The sequence below is a fragment of the Carassius auratus genome, chromosome 24, assembly GCF_003368295.1.
Source record: "Carassius auratus strain Wakin chromosome 24, ASM336829v1, whole genome shotgun sequence".
NCBI classification, from domain to species: Eukaryota; Metazoa; Chordata; class Actinopteri; order Cypriniformes; family Cyprinidae; genus Carassius; species Carassius auratus.
The window spans coordinates 11,887,179-11,909,814 of record NC_039266.1 but is presented as its reverse complement, the minus strand read 5'-3'; the positions used below and the strand labels follow the sequence as shown (position 1 = coordinate 11,909,814).

At 38.0% G+C, this 22,636-nt stretch overlaps 1 protein-coding gene across 2 annotated transcripts in view; it reads left to right on the top strand.

Moving 5' to 3' along the window:
• The window catches only part of dok6 (docking protein 6), a 92,496-nt gene that overhangs the window by 44,866 nt on the left and 24,994 nt on the right, over positions 1-22,636 (top strand). For both annotated transcript variants that reach the window (XM_026201031.1, XM_026201032.1), the window contains exons 3-4: positions 11,235-11,349; positions 22,186-22,305. In XM_026201031.1, the coding sequence (XP_026056816.1) occupies positions 11,235-11,349; positions 22,186-22,305 (235 nt within the window). The remainder of the gene's footprint in view (positions 1-11,234; positions 11,350-22,185; positions 22,306-22,636) is intronic.

Sequence of the window (22,636 nt, the reverse complement as noted above, 5' to 3'; positions counted from 1 at the left end):
GTATCGAAGTTTTTCGTTCGATACCATAAAGGCATCGAAGTTCGGTACCCAGCCCTACACACACAGCAGTGAGTAGATCTTGCAATATCAGAGTAGAGATCTTGCAATATCAGAATTAGGTTTCTAACATCTAATGCTGAATTAAAATCCATTAAAGGGCATTTTGCAATTGCTTCAGGTTTCCAAACAGGCATTACTTCCCTTTCCTGTCCTTAAGCCCTTTGAAAATATTCCAATTAGGGCTCATTATCAGTGCAATGGCTGATGATCTTATGCGCCGAACATGCAGTGCATTCTGGAATAATGAGCACAGATGCAGCTGTAGATTAGGGCCGTGACACCGTAGTTTGATGTCACTGCATTGTGGGAAAGTGCCTTTATCAGCTCTAACAAGCCTTCTAATATTACTCATTAGACATCAGGAGATGAGTGAATGTGGAACAAAGCAACAGACCGGCTTATCATTATGTGTGATCAAGATGCTGTAACAGGCAGACTGTATTACACAGTCTCTGGTGGAGGTGCAACTGTCTGTGTGCTCTGATGTCTCTACACTAGTTTGGACTTTTTTGCTTATGAAGTTTTGATTTTAAGTTACAATGAGTTAGCTGATTTTCACATTATACATGAGCTTGTATACTCAACTCAACCAATATGAATTCAACTAGAATTGTTAACATTTGCCATTTTGATAGCATATGTGCTCAGTGTGTAGTTTATCATGCAAGTAATGTAATTATTTTTTTTTTATCAATTGAAATGGCATTTTATTCAATAATATTAGCTCAGTCTGATCTTAGTTTTTAATTAGGGCCGGGACTCGATTAAAAAAAATAATCTAATTAATTAGAGGCTTTGTAATTAATTAATCGAAGTTAATCGCATTATAATCACATATAAATATTTGACCTGAGAACAGTGAGAAATAATTTTTTCACATGGATTTATAGTATACCATTGAATAATGACTGAATACATAAGCTTAAGCAACAAAATATTGTTTATTTATGTTCAACCAAGTCTAGCAGACCAGTGCAATTTTTTCCATGAAGTGTAGCAATAGCATATTTAGAAAAAAATTAGAAATAGTACATTTCAGAAATTCAGGAAGCTTATAGGTGCTGGAACCTTCTGTAAAGTGTTTTTTTTTTTTTTTTAAAAGTAAAACACAATACTGTCAATTACATTCAGAACTTTGGAAACACTGACTATTAGAAAACATCTCTCTGTTGCTTCAGAGGCCATAACATACTAAGTCAAACTCTCAATAACCTTGGCCAAAACAATAAAGAGTTCAACATAAACTGTTGCACAAACAAAATAACACATATTTCAACATAAAATGTAAAGTCCACGCTAGCTGCTATATGTTTTGCGTTGAGGTGATACTTGAGGTTCGATCATGTGCTGCGGTGATATGCGAACGCTAGTTGGTGCTCCAGTATAATCGGTCCGCCGAAACTCATCCAGTGAGAAACGTTCCGCGGTGCAAAAATAAGTTATTAAAAATGCGGGAATTTTTTTTCTGTAATTAATTAATCTTAGTTAACGCGTTATTTTTTGTGTAATTAATTAATCTCAATTAACACGTTAAAGTCCCGGCCCTATTTTTAATATATATTATGAATATCTGCAACTAATTTGGGTAAGCTTAATAGCATCCATTTACTTAAGTGTTATTTTAGTATTATTTACTATTACAGTATTTATTAATATGATATATTGTGAATATTGTGAGTTTTTTTTACATTGCTCTAATAAAATAATTAAAGGAACATTTTGAAAACATCAGATCTCAAAGATAAAAAATACCATGCTGATGTCTACACTGATATGGGCTGGTTAATGTGTTCGAAATGAAAGGATGCCACATTGTTGATGGAAAGGAAAATTGTGAACCTACGGAGTGAATTCAAAGACACCACTCGAAAATCAAAGTGAAAAAATGATGCAGCAGGCCAGTCCATTTTGCTGAAATTTCACTGCAGCAAATTAAAAATGGTGCTCCGTAGTTTGTAAGGCCTCCACGTGTTTGTATGCAATGTTGGGCATGCTCCTAATAAGATGACGAATGGTGTCCTAGGGTATTTCCTCCCAGATTCGGACCAGGGCATCACTGAGCTCCTGGACAGTCTGAGGTGCAATCTGGCGGCGTCAGATGGACCGAAACATAATGTCCCAGTGTTGTTCTATTGGATTTAGGTCAGACGGGTGTAGGGTTGCAAAATTCTTAGAATTTTCAAGACTAAAAACATTCCATGAGAATTAATGGGAATGAATAGGAATAAACTGGAAATTTGCTAAACTACAGGAAGTGTGGACTTAAATGTAGTTTAATCTTGCAGCATAATCCTGATTTAATGCAATATCGTTTTAATTTCTACCCTACACATTGCTCAACCACATGCACACCGCACACTGCTTACCGCAGGGCTACTGGGCAACACCCCCTAAATGCACTTTAAACAGATCATTTCTTAAATCCTGCACACAAAATATCAAAATGTCCATCTTCATAAGTATTCATGTAAATTATATTCATATTAGAAAAAAAATATATGAAAACGTCCTTGTGCGGTTTGTAATATACTGTGCTACTATATAAGCCTTTACCACTGTAAAAAAATGCTCTGCCTGAACAAACCATAGACTGGAACAAACATTTAGGTGAGAGAATAATAAAAAAGAATTAAAAAATGACCCTCCTTCACACACAATCCCCTTTAATCACCTAAGAGGGGGATTCCCCTCCATTTTATCTGAAGCCACACTTGCTGCATTTGAGCCCAAAGACTATATCTAAGTTTTGATATTCTGAATACCGTATATTTGATCTATGGGATTCAAGTTTAACTAGAAAATACCAAAAAGTATTTTTTACAGTAGCTAGCTAGCCAGTACAATCAAGTTATGCTCTTTCTGCTAGCCAGTTTTCTGTTATCATACAGAAGTGCAGTACTGGTCAAGTAATGTTTTAAACAGTGCATACAGTATATTTTGATCATCAAGCCTTCATTTATTTGATCAAATATACAGAACAAAACGGTAATATTGTGCAGTATTACTGGTATAACAAATTAAAATAATGTTTTTTGTCTTTTAATATATTTTAAAATATAATGCTTGATGCAAAGCTGGATTTTGAAAATCATTACTCCAGTCTTTAGTGTCACATGATTCTACAGAAAACATATATGCTTATTTAAATAATAAATTTTGGAAACAGTTGTGATGTTCAGTATAATATATATATATATATATATATATATATATATATATATATATATATATATATATATATATATATATATATATATATATATATATATATATATATATATATATATATATATATATTAGTACCTGTTTTTAAAAAAGAACAGTTTTTATTTAAAATATAAATCATTTTTTAACCATACACAACCATTCAAAAGTTTGGGATCAGTATTTTTCTCTTCATTTAATAATAATAAATTATTCATTTTATTCAATAAGGATGTTAAATAATAATAAAAAAAGTTATAGTAAAGACTTGTATTGTTAGAAAAGATTTCTATTAAAATAAAATAAAAATAAAAAACTTTAATTTATCAAAATAAATAAAATTTGTATTAGTTTGCATGCTTGTGAGCCTATGATCAAACAAAATCTATGTATTTGTTTGTATATGATAGTTTTATACATTTCCCCACATTTCCAATTAATTCCTATAAATTCCCCAAAATTCCCATAAATTCCTGGTAAGTTTCACTCTTGAACCTGCTCTCATCTGTGAAAAGCACAGGGCGCCAGTGGTGGACCTGGCAATTCTGTTGTTCAGTGGCAAATTCCAATCAAGCTCCACAGTGCCGGGCAGTGAGCACATGGCCCACTGGATGAAGTCGGGACCTCAGGCCAACCTCATAAAGTCTGTTTCTGATTGTTTGGTCAGAGACATTTACACCAGTGGCCTGTTGGAGGTAATTTTGAAGGGCTCTGACCCTGTCTAGCTCTCCTAGGGTAACTGACTGTCTCATGGAATCTCCTGATATGAGTTTTTTGGGTGCCGATGCTGATACCGATATTAGGGAGTAAAGAAGATAGATACCGATATATCGGCTGATATTCTTTGTGTAGGCTAACAATTTAACAATAAACATTATCATTCAAAATGAGTCTGACATCAGTACACTTAACAGTAAACTTCACTTATTATAAATAACTTAACACAAATAGGACTATATATATATATATATAGAGAGAGAGAGAGAGAGAGAGAGAGAGAGAGAGAGAGAGAGAGAGAGAGAGCGTGTGATCACTGTGTGCGCTCAGGCGCTGCCATTACCACCGCAGTCAAAATACACCTATATATATATATATATATATATATATATATATATATATATATATATATATATATATATATATATATATATATATATATATATATTCTGTTTATGTATGCTAAATGCTGTTTTCTATATACGGTACCAGTCAAAAGTTTGAACACACGAATGGGAAGTGTGTCCAAACTTTTGACTATACTGTACTATAATATAGCCTACACATACAGTACAGACCAAAAGTTTGGACACACCTTCTCATTCAAAGAGTTTTCTTTATTTTCATGATTATGAAAATTGTAGAGTCACACTGAAGGCATCAAGGGCTATTTGACCAAGAAGGAGAGTGATGGGGTGCTGCACCAGATGACCTGGCCTCCACAGTCACCGGACCTGGACCCAATCAAGATAATTTAGGGGTGAGCTGGACCCCAGACAGAAGGCAAAAGGGCCAACAAGTGCTAAGCATCTCTCGGGGAACTCCTTCAAGACTGTTGGAAGACCATTTCAGGGTGACTACCTCTTGAAGCTCATCAAGAGAATGCCAAGAGTGTGCAAAGCAGTAATCAAAAGCAAAAGGTGGCTCCTTTGAAGAACCTAGTATATGACATATTTTCAGTTGTTTCACACAGTCAAAAGTTTGAACACACGAATGGGAAGTGTGTCCAAACTTTTGACTATACTGTACTAAATTATAGCCTACACATACAGTACAGACCAAAAGTTTGGACACACCTTCTCATTCAAAGAGTTTTCTTTATTTTCATGATTATGAAAATTGTAGAGTCACACTGAAGGCATCAAGGGCTATTTGACCAAGAAGGAGAGTGATGGGGTGCTGCACCAGATGACCTGGCCTCCACAGTCACCGGACCTGGACCCAATCAAGATAATTTAGGGGTGAGCTGGACCCCAGACAGAAGGCAAAAGGGCCAACAAGTGCTAAGCATCTCTCGGGGAACTCCTTCAAGACTGTTGGAAGACCATTTCAGGGTGACTACCTCTTGAAGCTCATCAAGAGAATGCCAAGAGTGTGCAAAGCAGTAATCAAAAGCAAAAGGTGGCTCCTTTGAAGAACCTAGTATATGACATATTTTCAGTTGTTTCACACTTTTTTGTTATGTATATGATTCCATATATAATTCCACATGTGTTAATTCATAGTTTTGATGCTTTCAGTGTGAATCTACAATTTTCATAGTCCTGAAAATAAAGAAAACTCTTTGAATGAGAAGGTGTGTCCAAACTTTTGGTAAGTATTGTATATATACTGTATAGGTTTCCAAACGTATGGTTCCAGACCTTGGTTTCCAAATGAAATACAAAACTTGCTCTCATCTGAAAAGAGGACTTTGGACCACTGGGCAACAGTTCAGTTCTTCATCTCCTTAGCCCATGTAAGACACCTCTGACGTTGTCTGTGGTTCAGGAGTGTCTTAACAAGAGGAATATGACAACTGTAGCCAAATTCCTTTACACATCTGTGTGTGGTGGCCCTTGATGGTTTGACACCATCCTCAGTCCAATCCTTGTGAAGTTCACTCAAATTCTTGAATGGATTTTGCTTGACTATCCTCATAAGGCTGCGGTTCTCTTGCTTTGGTGTGCATCTTTTCCTTCCACTCAACTTTCTGTTAACATGCTTGGATACAGCACTCTGTGAACAGCCAGCTCCTTTGGCAATGAATGTTTGTGGCTTACCCTCCTTTTGAAGGGTGTCAATGATTGTCTTCTGGACAACTGTCAGATCAGCAGTCTTCCCATGATTGTGTAGCCTAGTGAGCCAAACTGAGAGACCATTTTGAAGGCTCTGGAAATTAGATTAGCTGATTGCCATGTCACCATATTCTAATTTGTTGAGATAGTGAATTGGTGGTTTTTTTGTTAAATGTGAGCCAAAATCATCACAATTAAAAGAATCAAAGACTTATAGTACTTCAGTCTGTGTGCATGTAATTAATTTAATACACAAGTTTAGTTAAATTACTGAAATAAGCAAACTTTTCCATGACATTTTTATTTATTTAGATGCACCTGTATATAAATATATATGTGTGTACTGAGCAGTTTTTTATCATCAAAAATAAGACAAATTCCATGAAATTCTGCTTTATACAGTAAATTCCATTTTTATGACTGGATTCCACGATTCCATCTATGTTTTCCCTAAAGCACAGGACCCAGTGTGACCGCACCAGCTGCACTCCACTAAGGATGGGCCTGTTTTATTCTACACTGGACATGTCTATTGTATTTTCTTGGGCCACGGCAGCAAACCTTCTGCCATATATAAATAAAATATTGATGTGCCATCCTGGAGGAGTTGGAATGCCTGTGTAACCTCTGTAGGGTTCAGGTATTGCCTCATGCTACCAGTAGTGACATTGACCCTAGCCAAATGCAAAACTAGTGAAAAATGGTCCGAAATTATGAGTAGGGAAAACAATGTCAGTGGCCCCCACCTGTAAAACCATTCCTGTTTAGGGGCTCATCTCATTGTTGCCCATCTAGTGCACCTGTTTCATTAACATATTAACAACCCTCTCTGCTACTTAACTGACCAGATCAATATCCCAGGAGTTTTACCCAGATTTGATGCTATATTCTGCAAAAAAAAAAAAAAAAATTAAAGGAAAATGTTTAATCAGTGTATTTTCAGTTTTCATTGTACATTTAGTTTAATTTTTAGTAATTTATGTGCTTTTGTCATTTTTTTTTTGTAGTTTTTTTTTTTTATTTAATTTTACAATTTACATTTTACAATTGAAATGTTTCCTGAAATTCATGTTTAAAAAGTCACACAGATGGGAAATCAAAAATTACCTATATTACAGTGTATGATGTAGCTGTCCATCTGTGTAAATAATGTGAAAATAATTAAACCAAAAAGTACACGATTTATAAGGTTATTGGCTTCTAAAGTAAGGAGTCGACTCTGAATCGCTGAAACGAGTCGTTATAGATTTCAAATCTTTTGCCCATCTCTATGTACGTCACTAGGAACACTTTGCATAATAATCTCCGCCTACCGTCTTGGGAGAAACTGAACTCTGACCTGCCACACCCCCACACAAAGACGCCCTGTTTGGTGTGAAAGCATCATGTCGAGGAGACAGTGTGTTTTTAATTGTAAAGGCAAGTTTGTTTTATTTTCACTGCCAAAGAATGAAGATCAGAAGAACCAATGGCTAAAATTAATTTTTACCACAATACCAGAGCAGTACAACAAATCCTTGTTGTGTTCACAACATTTCACTGATAACTGCTTTTCTAATCTCGGTGAGTACAGCGGGATTTTCAAAGCGTTTGGCCATAAAAGATGGTTCATTACCAACTTTATTTAGAACAACGAGCATCTCCGAATCACAACGCGAAGTATGATTATGAAGTTATGTGATTGTTTTCTCCCGAGCGTCTTATCAGTATGTGTGCTGTCTGCAGCCTGTCTGCGCTGATCGTCATGTACAAACACGTCATTAAAATGAAGTGTAACTCCGTGAATACTCAACGAAGAGACATGAGAGAGATATCTATAGAAAGCTTGACATGTCTACTTTAAAACTGAACAAGTGCTGCCAAAAACAGATATTCTGTGATAAAGTAATCCATATGAAAACAACGCGATGTCTGTTTTTCATGTCTCCCTTCGTTATATGTGACCACGCCCCCGCGCTGAACGCGCTATTCAGGTTCAAACTGAAGCGCGCGGCTTGAATACGCACACACAGAAGAAAAAGCAGCGAGACTGTTCAAGTTTTTTATTTTACTGTTTGCTTCGCGGTGGCAGGATTAAGATATAATTCACCCCAAACAGATGCTAACACATAGTTTACCGTGGAGGTGTGTGCGAACAACCAATCCAATCTGCTTGCATGTTAGTTGACCAATCAGAACACAGTATGCTACCGAAAGGTGGGGTTTAAGGAAACTGAATCTTTTGAACAGCTTCGTGCGAACCGTTTGGGGATCTCTGAGAATTTAGGTAATTTGAAAATGATATTTTGACAAAATGACAATGTTTTTTTAGCCTGACTATGTCAGGCTTCCTACTTCCGCTCAATTTCATTTCGCTTCTGTACTCAGTCTGATACAGCGTCAGAGCTTTCTGTTTGCCACCGGTCTGAAACAGCTGGGCCAATCAACGAACAGAGGGCGGGCTGAGAGCCATGACGAAGATGCTAATCGCCGAGTTTTACATTGTAGGTTAGAGAAATCGAAAACCGAAACGACCGCAGAAATGGGAAACAAGACACGGGATGCAATTCGCTCTGTTATGGAGAACATTCAACTCTTTTTCAAACTGAAGCCAGAACAAGAAGAGTGTTTAAAAACAGGTTTACAGTGGAAGTTCAGTCATAGATTTGAGTTCGATGCATGATGTCTGTGCTTCGATGCGGCTGTACAGGCGTATAACATACGTCATAACTATGGATTTAAACCTAATGTACAGGACTTATAAACAGTGATAGGAAGCTTAGAATTTTCATCTTACGGGCTCTTTAAGTTAATTTAAGCTTTTCATTAAATATTTGTATTTGAATTCTATTTTATTCATTATTTTTTAATAGTTTAACTTTACAGTAAAAAACAGCTTCTTAAATTGTTCTTTTAGACTGTACGTTGCTAGTCTCAGCTTCAGACGTCATGCCCATGAAATGACTTCTTGACCAGAATAAACTGCAGTATGGGCCAGACTGTTTGATGTCTTGTCAAAGGTCTGGCTATGTGAGACTAGCACATTGCTGACAGCTGAGAAGTTTTCAGAAGATTCCTTCCTCACACCCATCAATGCATCATCCATTCACTATGACACACGAGCTGGAGAAGTTCTCGGGCAAAGCCTTCATCTGATTCATAATAACCCACCCTCAGCACAACACAAACACATTCAAAGGCAAACACCTCCTCCCTGTTGCAACAGGCAAATCATACATCTCAAACCAAGACATGCCATCGGCAAGACTGAGAGGTGAGGTGTAGTATCTCTTGTCTCGACTGCATTTAAACTATTTTATCAGAGCTCGAAGAAGTGTTGGTAAACTTTGTACAAGTGAAATATACCTGAAGAGTCCTTTAAATATAGACCATGCTTATTTTTGTCCTGTCAGTAAGCAGGTTGCTTTTTTCTGAGGTAATGTTGTTTGTCATGGCTGTGGAAACATTTTGAATCATGGATGAAAATATCTTATTTAAATTCACATCCCTTCTAGCTTAATTTATTAAAGCGCATGTAATCACAGAACAATATCAACGTTCATTCATTCTAATTGCAGTATGGTGACAGCTAAGTCATATCCCTAATTATCCCATTATCCCGTACTGGATGAAATGATTTGCAAGTAAAACTGGTTAAACATTTTTATATGACTTTTTTTCTCTCTCTATCAGTGGTTCTCAACCCTTTTAACTCCAGCTCCTACTGTTCACAACAATAATATAAGGTCTCATGATTTTTACAGTGTTTTTTTTGTTTTGCTTTTGTGATTGATTGGATAAGGATTAATGACCCATTCTCACTGTTACCTATGCTTGCTTTTTATTTAAATTTCACATGTTAAATGTCTTATTCTGCATGACCATATTTTAGATCCCTGAACACTACCTAATACCTAAACTTAAATGGATAGTTCACCCAAAAATTCTGTCAGTAATTACCCTCATGTCTTTCCAAACATGTAAGACCTTCATTCATCTTCGGAACACAAATTAAGATATTTTTGATGAAATCTGAGAGCTTTCTGACCCTGCATAGAAAGCAAAACAACTACCACTTTTAAGGCCCAGAAACGTAGTAAGGACATCAGTGGTTCAACCATAATGTTATGAAGCTACTGTACTAGAAAACCTTTTGTCAGGGTCAGAAAGCTCTCGGATTTCATCAAAAATATCTTAATTTGAGCTCCGAAGAGGTCTTGTGTGTTTGGAACAACATCAGGTTGAGTGATTAATGAAAGAATTTTCATTTTTGGGTGAACTATAACTTTAACATCTACCTTCCTAACTATTATTAAGCAGCAAATTAGAAACTTATTTACTTATTAATTTCTACCCGATAAATTAATTTAGAGTTTGTCATACTTAGAAAAATTTATAATAATTATAACAACGCCCATGGAGTTATAAGATTTTTATAAATGTAAAAAAAAAAAAAAGAAAAGATTCCTGGTTTTTCATTAAAAACAAAACAAAAGAAAGAACAGATGTTGAGGGGGTGAATTCAAATATGTAACGTCTTAATTTTTCGTTGTTACGGAGTATTTGACTCTTTGTTTTGTCTTATTTTACATAATTTTTAATTTTGATTTTGAGACCCCCTTGGAAGTTTCTGGACCTCTGTTTGAAAGTTAAAAACTTGAAAGTGACGTGACATACGGCCTAGTATGGTGACCCATACTCAGAATTCGTGCTCTGGTTTTAACTCATCCAAAGTGCACACACACAGCAGTAAACACACACACACACCGTGAACACACACCCAGAGCAGTGGGCAGCCATTTATGCTATGGCGCACAGGGAGCAGTTGGGGGTTCGGTGCCTTGCTCAAGTGCACCTAAGTCGTGGTATTGAAGAACCATTACTAAATCATTTAAGGATAGTAAAGTACTGGGTAAATAAAAAATTATAAGTATCATTGTAAAAACATACCAAACTGTACACTAAATATGAGTATTAAGATTTTATTTTACGTTTCCAGTGCCCAACTGTTCTTTGGTGTTTATCATTAGTGTGACAATAGAGACAGCGTTAACTCTTATCTCCATTTTTCCCTTAAAGCCAGGCAGTGCAGTAATTTCAAATCATTTCATTTTCAGATAACAGTAACTACATTACCTCAGTGTCATCCTCCTTTCTTCGTTTCCTCCTCTTGAGTTTGTTAATTTTGGTAATGAGTTTTGTCGTCTTCTTCTGCAGATAACTGAGCTCCACAACATTAAGAACATTACTCGAATGCCACGAGAGACCAAGAAACACGCAGTGGCAATTATTTTCTGTGATGAGACGTCAAAGACATTTGCCTGTGAGTCAGGTAAGCACTGTCTCCAACTCTGAGAAAAGTCTTCGTTGTAGTGCTGGATTGTATCCAAAATTACTTAATTTATTCTATATTTCAAGATGTGCAAGTATTGATTTTCACATATCAGGAATATTAGTTTATTCTTTGATTTATGCATTTTATACCTTGAAACTAAAGTAGGCAGTGCAAAGTGTTCAGGTTATTACACTAGTAAGTTTAAGAAGAGGCCATTGGGAAGCAGAGAATATATATTTTTTAAATTGTGTCATAGATTGTGTCATAGAGAATGGATATAGCCAAAGGCAACAGGCGGATCACCAGTTAGAAAACAAAACAACAAGAGAAAGGCTTAACACACAAACATGTTTGAAATATGAATGAGACACTTTACTCACCATTAGCTTGGCAGCAGAAGGCGTCTATTCCCAAGTGTGTTCTTTCCTCTCACACTGTGAATCTTGTAGTGGAAAGATGGCAATGTCAAAAATGATCAAAGCATTTTCACATGAAAAAAAAAAAAAAAACTTCACTCAGAATACAAACATGAAAAAGCACTAACTTTGGTTGCAAAACCAATTTTTAGGTGAGCAGTTTTTGGTGAGCATTAATATTCAGTTCTGGGATACCACATTTGTGATTTTACTGGGCCAAATAAACCATGATTAACCGTAGTTACGTGTAAAAATGTTTTGATCTACCATGCAATGTGCTTTTAACTACCTTTTAAAGGTTTTGGGGTCAGATTTTTTTTTTTTTTTTTTTTTTTTTTTTTTTTTTTTAAATTGATGTTTCTACTTTTTTTTTTTCTTTTACAGGAAATGTTAAATTAAGATAGTGGTTAAGAATGTATTTATTTGTTTAAACTACATTTATTTAAATTTAGCTAAAATAAATTGATTGCAGTCACTTACCTTAAAGTAATATGTTTCAAAAGATGCTATTATTTTGAACTTTCTTTTCATCAAATAATCTTGGAAAAAAATAAAAAATAAATTAAACTGCTTTCGGTGCAAAATTAGCATATTATGGTATCTGTAGAATCATGTCACTGATGAAAATTAGAAATTAGTTATTTTGAATTTGAATTGAAAATTTAACAATACTGTTTTTTTACTGTATTTTCGATCAAATAAATGCATCCTTGGAAAATTATTGTCAGACCCCAAACTTCTGTGTAGCTCATGGAATGAATAAATTTAAATTGATAAATATGCTTCATCTGCTTTTGTACGTAATATTTCAGACCAAGAACCTGCAACTAGTTTAACATGGCACTATCTGCTAAGATAAAATGCTGAATCATAAGTATTATCAATTGAGTTATTCACATCAGCATTAAAACATCTCCTGTCTTATTAAAATATATTTATAATTTATAATGAGCTGAATTTGCAAAACTCAGCGCTGTTGAATGGAATTATTTTGAAAAAGAGACATTTAGAGACAAACTACACTCTCTCTAAAATAAAGTTTCCAAAATGGGTATAATAGTCCATGCACTTACATGAAATGGAAGCAAGGGCATGTGTCTTTCCACAGTTGCGGCGCACCGGTGCATATGGGATGAGGAGGAGAAGAATTGACAAATAAAGTGGTTGTTTTTGTTTTCTTTGCACACAAAAAGTATTCTTGTAGGTTTCTAAAATTATGGTTGAACCCCTGATGTCACATTTTACCAATGTTTCTGGAGCTGGGAACATTGCAATTGTGTTGCTGTCTATGGAAGGATTTCATCAAAAAATATCTTAATTTGTGTTCTGAAGATGAACGAAGGTCTAACAGATTTGGAAGGACATGAGGGTGAGTAAGGAAATCAATCATAGCTTTATGGATTAATTTATATTTAATTTAGTATTTAATATTTGATAGCATTTATTCAATTTCTGTATATTTCCTGTACTTGCTGAATGGCACGAACAGGTATGAATGTGACATTTATTATTATGGCTTTTATTTGAAGATTGTTTTAAGTTCATTTAAATTAGAAGTTATTTTTTTAAGTCTAATAAATGTTCAGATTGATAGCTCTCAATTATACTAAATGTGAAATATTAGAGAGAAAAACATTTATAGAGACATCATTAGTATCAGTGATACTGGCCTCCAGTCATTAAATGATGCTGTTAAACAAATATTAAAAATATAATGTCTTTATGCTGCTTTTATATTAATTTTGATTGAATGTACAATTATTGTAATATAAAAGGATATTTAAAAACTTTTTACATTATATTTAGTGAGTGATTATCAGTGGTGACTACTATCTCAATTTGATGTCCATATGGCAGGAATATACAGTAAAAATCAAGCAATTAGTTAATGGTATGCAATCAAACAGATGGTAAACACTGTTAACAGAAATAATTATATGTTGCAATTAAACTGGAGGTCTCCGCCTTAGCGCACCATGGAGGAAACGTGTAACTAGGGGGTGTCTACCCACTGACTGATCATCGAAAGGGACATGGTAAGCAGCTATGGCCGCCACGTACACCTTTAAGGAGGAGTGGGTTAACCCTGCAGAGAGTCTAGCTCCACCTGGGCTGTGCCAAACACTCTCCATATCTGCTTCACCACTTCGGGGTGAAGTTTCCATTTCCCCGGCCTCGGCCCCTGCCTCGACAGTATGTCTGCTCCCACATTCAATCTCCCAGGAATATACACTGCTCTGAGCGAGAGGAGTTTGCCCTGGGATCACAGAAGGATCTGGTGTGCCAGCTTTACAAGTGGCGTAAACGCAGACTCCCCTGGTGATTGATATAAGAGACCACTGATGTGTTGTTGGTGTGCACCAACACATGGTGACCTCTCAGGTCTGGGAGGAAATGTTTCAATGCTCGATAGACTGCTAGCATCTCTAGGCAATTGATGTGCCATGTCAGACGGCGACCACTCCACAGACTGCGGGCAGGGTGGCCACTAATGACCGCACCCCAACTGGTGAGGGACGCGTCTGTCGCTAGCGTTACACGGCGACAAAGAGCTCCCAGCACCGGGCCCTGATTCAAGAACCAAGGTTTCTTCCACATGTCTAAGGCACAAAGGCATCGCCGCGTGACTTTGATAACTCGAAGTGGATTCCCCCTCTGGGAAAAGCCCTGGGACTTGAGCCACCACTGCAGGGGTCTAATGTACAGCAGGCCAAAAGGTATCACGTTGGACGCAGCTGCCATCAGACCTAACAATCTCTGAAATTGTTTGATGGTGAGAAAGTACACTCTTCTTGGCGTTTAGTCTCAAACCAATCCTTCTTTGGAACTATGAAATACCAGCTGTAAAACCCGGATTCCCTGTCTAGAGGAGGGACCACCTCGATGGCCTCCTTCCTTAATATGGTATTCACTTCTTGTTCCATAAACAGAGCCTGCTGGTGGCTGACTACTGTCGGTGTAACCCAGTTGAACTTCTATGGTGGATGACCGAACTGAATTCAGTAGCCTTTTTCTATTGTACGCAGGACCCAATGAGATACATTTGGCAGGAGTTTCCATGCTGCTAAATAATCTACTAAGGGAATCAGTCTCTCGAGATTGACCTCTGGTGTAAGAGCCCCCTGAAGGGGCAGCGAGCATCCCAGCTCTGCTACACTCGCGGGCGGAAATAACTGGGAGCAGCGCTTGCTTGAGGCCGCTGCACCCTGAAACTCTGGCAGGGTTGGCAGACCGACCTCCTGAGGGTATACCGTATAATGAGGTGGACCGCGCTCTACCCCAGTAGGGGCTACCCTCTGGATCCCTAAGCCACTGGCATCAGGATCTCTTTGTTGAGGACTTCTGGGCCTCGATAACTGTTCTTAAATCGGGCTAGGATTTGGAAGTCCCCGACTCAGAGCGTCGCTGAGGCACTCGGTCCCGGCCTGGGGGAACACGAGCGGCAACAGTCTGTTTTTGAGCCTCTCGATATGAGGAGCCGGCATGTGGCGTGGTCATCTCCCACCCAGATGCACCACGAGAGCGACGAGGGAGGAAATTCTGGTACGCTGCCATCTGCTTTCGTGCCTCCTGGAACCTGTCGACGACATTATTGACTGTGTCGTCAAACAGGCCAGAAGGCTAAAGCGGGGCGTCCAGGAGGCAGACCCTGTCTCTTTCTATGATTTCTGACAGGGTCAGCCATATATGCCTCTCTGCGGCCAGTAAGGCTGCCATAGACCGCCCAATCGTCCAATCGTCTCTTTAGTGGCGCAGAGGGAGAGATCAGCAGTCGTTCTAAGTTCTTCAATAACTTCAGACTTGATCCCCTACCCCTCGTCGATATCTCCCAGCAGGTTGGCCTGATATGCTTGTAGGACTGCCATGGTGTGAAGGCAAGCCCCAGCCTGACTCGCTGCCACATAACCTTTGCCCACCAACGACGATGTAACTCTAAGAGGTTTGGTGGGCAACGTTGGAGCCTTTAGAGACGATGCCGACCCGGGCGACAGATAGCCCGCGAGCGTCTGTTTCGACACGTGGCACCCTGCTCTCCCAGACCCATCACGTTGCCATAATATAGTGAATCGGGGCTGAAGAGGCGGGTCGAATATGGATGATTCCACGATCTCAATATTTCGTCGTGGAGATTGGGAAAAAATGGTAGGCTCCGACATGGAGGTGGTTGCCTCAGCCGCAGAAAGCATTCATCTAAGTTGCTTCTCTGTGGCTCAGAATGTTTTTCAGTAGCCCATTTGATTTTAATTTCTCAACTTCACGCGTAACCACCTCCAAAAGCTCTTCATATTGGGGCGACAGGGGTGGCGAATCCCCAGCATCAGTCTTCACATCGACCTCCTCGTAGGAAGAGAGGTGAAGAGCTGATCCCTCACCCTGGGGACCACCTCCAAAAGCTCCTCATATTGGGGCGACAGGGGTGGCGAATCCCCAGGATCAGTCTCCACATCGACCTCCTCGTAGGAAGAGAGGTGAAGAGCTGATCCCTCACCCTGGGGGGAAGAAACCGACGAGCATGCTTCCAAACCCAGGGTTTGGGCGCCGGATCTGGCAGATGAGGAAGGAGATTAGGACTGGCCCGTCTCCATTCCCTCTGACAGATCCACCTGCGAACCACACGAGTGCAGCAGCCGTTCTGCCTCGGCAGAAGTGGGGCCAGCACCGCGGGGAACACTGGTGAAGGCTCCCTCCTCGAAGAGAGCCCTCCGGGATTGAAGCGTTCGCATTAGCAATCGATCACAATGCGGACAGTTGGCCCCCTCGACGCAGCTCCAGTTCCTGAAAAGGAACTGGTAGTTTTGTATGTTGTCTGAGGGTTGGCATCATCTGAGGTGTTCTGAGGGGTTGACATCATCTCTTCTCCGGTGTTTGGTCATCTTCGTTCTTTGTAAGGGCTGGATCCAGACTGAAGCTTGTTTAATTCCTTGTCAATCCCGTGGCAGAAACAGAGAATGATATAGGTAAAAATGAGCGCATAGCGGCTGTTCCAACTAAGCAAAAAATGATATATTCAATCCAAGCAAAAGAATTTTAATGTGCATTTAATCAGATGTTACTCAAGATTATGAGATGTATTATTTGAATGCTGGGCCAAAGAGATGTGTCTTTAATCTAGATTTAAACGGGGAGAACTTGTCTGAACCCCGAACATGATCAGGAAGACTATTCCAGAGTTTGGGAGCCAAATGCGAAAAAGCTACTTTAGTGGACTTTGCTAGCTTAAGAACTACCAAGAATCAAGAGTTTTGTGACATTAAGGAGCTTGATGGATTGTAGCATTATAGAAAACTAGTTCGGTAAACAGGAGCTAAAGCATTTAGGAAGTAGTAATATTTTGTAACTGATACAGAGCTTAATAGATAGCCAGTACAGAGACTTTAAAATTTGGTTAATATGATCATATTTTCTTGACCTGGTAAGGACTCTAGCTGCTGCATTTTGGACTACCTGTAGCTTGTTTATTGAAGATGCAGGACAACCACCTAGAAGTGCATTACAGTAGTCCAGTCTAGAGGTCATGAATGCATGAACTAGCTTTTCTGCATCAGAAACGGGTAACATGTTTCGTAGCTTACCAATGTTTTTAAGATGGAAGAATGCAGTTTTTATAACATGGGAAATATGATTTTCAAAAGACAAGTTGCTGCCTAAATAACTCCCAAATTTTTGACTGTAGAGGAAGTATTCTGTATACTGTTAATAAAGTATATAGTGTGTTTTAATTAATTAATTAGTAAATCTTTTTACTCGATTGACAGCAAAAAAAAAAAAAAACTTTATTTGGCTTTAAAAGAGCCATTGATGATAAAGGTTCTTCATGGAACCATGGATTCCAGTAAAAAACATTAAACAGTGTACTCTCAAGACAATGCGTAATATTTTGTACAAGACTGCAAAATCGTAAGATATCATTATGCCTTTGCTTGGGTGGTTTGGTAAGACTCTCCCTCTATTATAGTTATGATAATGGAAATATTCCACATCCTGTACAGTCTACAAAATACAGCAGTGAGAGTACAGCAGTATTTTGTGGATGCATTTTCACCATTACCTTACTTTCAGTGAAATTGCTGTTAAAACAAGTTCAATAACAGCACGTTTAATGAATTTTAGTGAAATTAACACAATAATGTGTGCAAAATTGTCACAAACACATTATTAAAACTCTTTTGACCATAAGAAGCGCTGAATTTTTCCTTCGCCTTCAAATTTCCTGTCAAGCTGAATTCCCAGGTAGGAAACTAGAGGAGAGGCAGGGAGGAAAGGGGTAGAAGTGGAGAAGACGGGAAAGAGAGGCAGTGGAGTGGATGTGCATGGGGAGAGCGGGACGGTGGACCCGCTGGGATATCATTAGCACCTCTGGGGTCTTCCGCACTGCCAGGGGGAGGCGAGGAATGTTCTCCTGAATCCATTTACCACAATAACCTCCCCACCCCCAGCTCTCCTTCACTCCCTTCAGAGGCAGGATATTAATGAGAAATGGGTAGAGCGGGCATAGGGCATAAATGAAGAGCTGAGCTAGATATGGCCATACACTGAGGGTTTAACAAGTGTACGTGCCTTGAGGCTGTTTAGATGAAGACGTCTTAGGCAGTATCTGTGACACGTTCAAAGTCTTTTCTGTGCTGGATTGTTGCTAATGTGTCCTGCTGCATTAGATCACCTTGTTGTCCTTGTAGGAGTAAATCACCTTTCAAGTGAGTGTGGACCTTGGGCAAATGTGTGTGTGTGTGTAAACTCTGCTTGTGGCTCTTTTGATTTTGGCACAGGTACATGTCCACAAGCCACCCTCTCTCGAACTTCCCCTTTCTCACAAACTCCGGCCATATGGAGCTTGTGTCCCTCACATGTCCGCCACATGTAGGAACTCGACCTCCCTTGATCCTTCACTTCCACTTCCTCACCTCCCTCTGAGTCTGTCGGGTTACGCCTGTGCTGCTATGACCCTTTTCTTCTCTCTATCGTACTCCCTCACTGTTACAGCAATTATAAATGTCTATGAGGGCTGCGACTTAAAGCAGATTTAAATGATTTATCTAAGATTTAGCATTTTGTTCAATGCTTCAAGCAATTTGCTACGAGTTGTTTTAAATAAATTGTATTATTTTATTCAGCAAGGATACATTACATTTATCAAGTGACTGAAAAGACACATATATTTGAGTTTTTTTTTTTTTTTAAATTGCTATTCTATTTTCTATTTTTGAAAAAAGTATAATTGTTTCCACAAAAATTTATGTAGCCCAGCTGCTTTCAGCATTGATTATAGTAATAAATGTTTCTTGAGTAATGGCTGCTGAAAATTAAGCTTCTCTATAACAATTATATCTTAACATTTTAAAATGTATTTAAAATTTTAATAATATTTAACTTTTTTTTTTTTTACTGCGTTTTCAATCAAATAAATGCTGCCTTGGTGAGAGACTTTTTTCCTAAAAATAAAAAATCTTACTGACCCAAACTTTTGATTGGTAGATTTTCATAACATAAAAATTCAGCAGAGCATTGCACTCGTAATGCCATGGTCATGAATTTGATTTCCAGGCAATGCATAAACTGAAAAAAATAAAAAAATAAATTAATAATAATAAAAAAAAGTATTCCTTGCAATATAAAACATTTTGCATAAAACGTCTGGCAAATGCATAAATGTGAATGTTCATTTTAAACCTAAATTTGTTTAAATGAATATTGCTTTGATCCACATAAAAGCTCTATTAAATACTTCAGCTTGCTTGCTTTTAGGATTCTCTGCTTTGCCAAATGAAATGCTTGCCTTTGAAGAATAAAGCAGTAAACTGTAATTAAATTAGATGTTTCCCCCTTTCATGTAAATGTATTTTTCACTGTTCTTTTAAGTGGCGTCACTGACTTGGTCCTCCAAGCAGGGCCCACAGACCCTTCCAATCAATGATGAAATTAATTGTTGATTATTTCCATTACCGATTTTTTTGTTGCAGCCCTAATCTTTTTCATCCATTCTGACCCATTTTCTTGCTCCTAACTATTTATCATGTAGTTCTTCTCATTTCCTGTGCTCTGAGTGAACCATTAACCATGTGAAGATGTTGTGCTGTGATTCCACCGGGCATCTTTGTGTTTGTGCACATAGCTGCCTGAGCACTTGAGAGTTTGCCATGCTGATGAAGTATTTGTTTATCCAATTTTCCACTCAGTGGGCCTAAAAGTGTGTGTGAATTTTGACACACTTAAAGGTCACCGTCTCAGGAGAGAGGCCATGCAAAAAAAGAAAAAAATCCAGCAAGAAGCTTGTATAGAAAAACAGGGAAATATGCACGGTGATTAGAGAGTTTAATAAGTTTGATAAAGAGAATTCAAGGCATTATGTTTTTCCCTCAGCTTTTGGATCTGTGTGCCTGATTTACACAGTAAATGAAGTGAAATTATTTGATAAGTGTCTATTGTACTATTTAAAAAATTCATTTGGCACATTGAATTGAATATTTTGAATGGTGCCTGCTCACATTACTCAAGCAGGCAAAATTAAAATGTCAACAGCCATACAATATTCATTGTAAGCTTCAATTACTACAGCTGAAATATACTTAGAGCAACATCAAGCAGACAGCCATTGTTATTCGAACAAGCTCCACTGATAACGCAAACTTGACGAGATCACTAATCTGCTAACAACTACTTGGCACGTAATTAGACAAATCTAATCTCATAATGTTGAGCTTTCAAACTCCATGTCACATGCAGAAGCGGTGCAGACCGAGCTCATTTTGTAGTTGGCGTAGTCATAATTTGTGCTCCCTTTCCTTTGTGTCTTTGTGCTAAACTGCATTAGGTGTTTCAGAGTGGATGTTGATTTGTGAGGTTCACTCATTAGAATGATGCTCTTCAGAGTCTGCTGTAGATTAGCCCAGAGCTCTTGAAGAACGGAGTAAAAATGGAGGGCCAAAAAAAAAAAAAAGCTCAACTCCTACAGAATGCTATTTGTGTCGTTCTTTTGTGTGCATACAGGGGCCAGAATAACTATTGCTACACCAGCCGATGATGAGCGAACTGAGAAAGTGTGCCACCCTAAATACGAAATAATTACTGCCTGTTAAAATCTGCATTATTTATATTTCTGAAACTGTAAATATATAACAATTACTTTGTCAAATATCACATCAGATCATATGTATCTTCTATACATACATTTGATATATTTCAGTTATATGGATTATAATTGATATTTATATCATTTATTTAGTGGTCCAGTAGCTCAATTGGTAGAGCATTGTGTTATCAAGAGTAAGGTTGGGGGTTTGATTCCCTGGGAACACATGATAAGTAAACATTGATAGCCTGAATACACTGTAAGTAGCTTTGGATAAAAGTGTCTGCTAAATGCATAGATTTAATTTTAATTTTAAATTTAATTTAATTTAAATATTTAGAAGTGTGTGTGTGAGGCACATAGATGGCACAGAATCTCATCCTGCACATTAAATTAATATATGATTGTCCGCACTATTCTACATTTTCTCATTTCATCTTAACATCAACATTTGTCAGTCAAAACAGTTTTGAGGTTTTGATCTAATTTTGTGTCTCTGGAAACAAAACAAAACAAAAAACTAAACACTTAATAAAAATAAAACTGACAAATAAACAAACAAAAAAATAACAAACATACAGAACAACTAGTGATCTATGCCATCAGCTTTCACTTATGCCTTTTTTCAAAGTTTAGCCAGGGGGGCTTCTTGGCCCAGGTACCTCAGTTGCTTATTTGAATAATTTAACATTTTGATTTGATGACCTGTTTCAGCAAATGTCTCTATTTATTTCCCACTTGATAATAACATAGTCTGAAGTATCTTCATCCTGCACATGCTTCGCTTATATTTAAATAGGTTACAATTTAAAAATAAATGCACATTGTTCTTAAGCGGGGCATTGTCCCCTATCTTACCCTATATAGTGTGAGTATAATAAATAGTAAAGTTCACATAAAAATGAAACTACAGTCACCGTTTCCCCTCATGCTGTTGCAAACCTGTATGGGTATCTTTCCTCCACCATTGCATCCATCTAAAAATGGTCAGTAATTCAGTTTTTTTTTTTTTTAGTTGACAGCCAGGTTTTACTCACATTTGGCACTCGGCGAGTATTTCTAGACTCTGTGTCCACACCTATGAACTTGACTGTCTATCTGCCTGTCTGTCTGTCACTTCTATATGTCTGTCTGCCCGTCTTTTTGTCTGACTACTGGCTGTTTAGTTTTAAAGCAGAAAAACATTCAGCATATTCTCAGAAAGGCTGAGGTGGTTGAAGACGTTTATCATCAACTAAATGCTAAATAGGGGACTAAATCTGTAAATGTGTTTTCCTCCTGCAGTCTCTTCAGCAGCTGTTCCTGTATGTTTGCATATATAAATGATGCAATGGATGTGTGTTTCCACAGAGCTGGAGGCCGAGGAGTGGTGGAAGTTACTGTGTTTGGAGTGTCTGGGCAGCAGACTTAATGACATCAGCCTGGGAGAACCGGACTTGTTAGCAGCAGGGGTGCAGAGGGAACAGAACGGTCAGTATCCAATTAGAGCCCGGCTTTTTGCGTGATTTTTTTTTTTCCTCTTGTACAGCCTAAATGATTCGATTACAGGGTCCAAATGTGTTTGTTAAACACAGTCCCTCCAGGTCTGTTCTCATGTTTATAAATGATCTTCTCAGGCCAAGGTTCTTTACTAAGCGCTAATGGGCACCGCCGTGCATCAGAGCATCAGCCCATAATGAAGCTTGTCATAGAGATGGATGAGATTATGGCGCAGAAGAAAAGCAGGATGAATGCGTGTGGAACCTCTGAGAGAAAACGCTTAAGAGAATGAGTGAGAATCTTTAGCGAATGCAATCCTTTT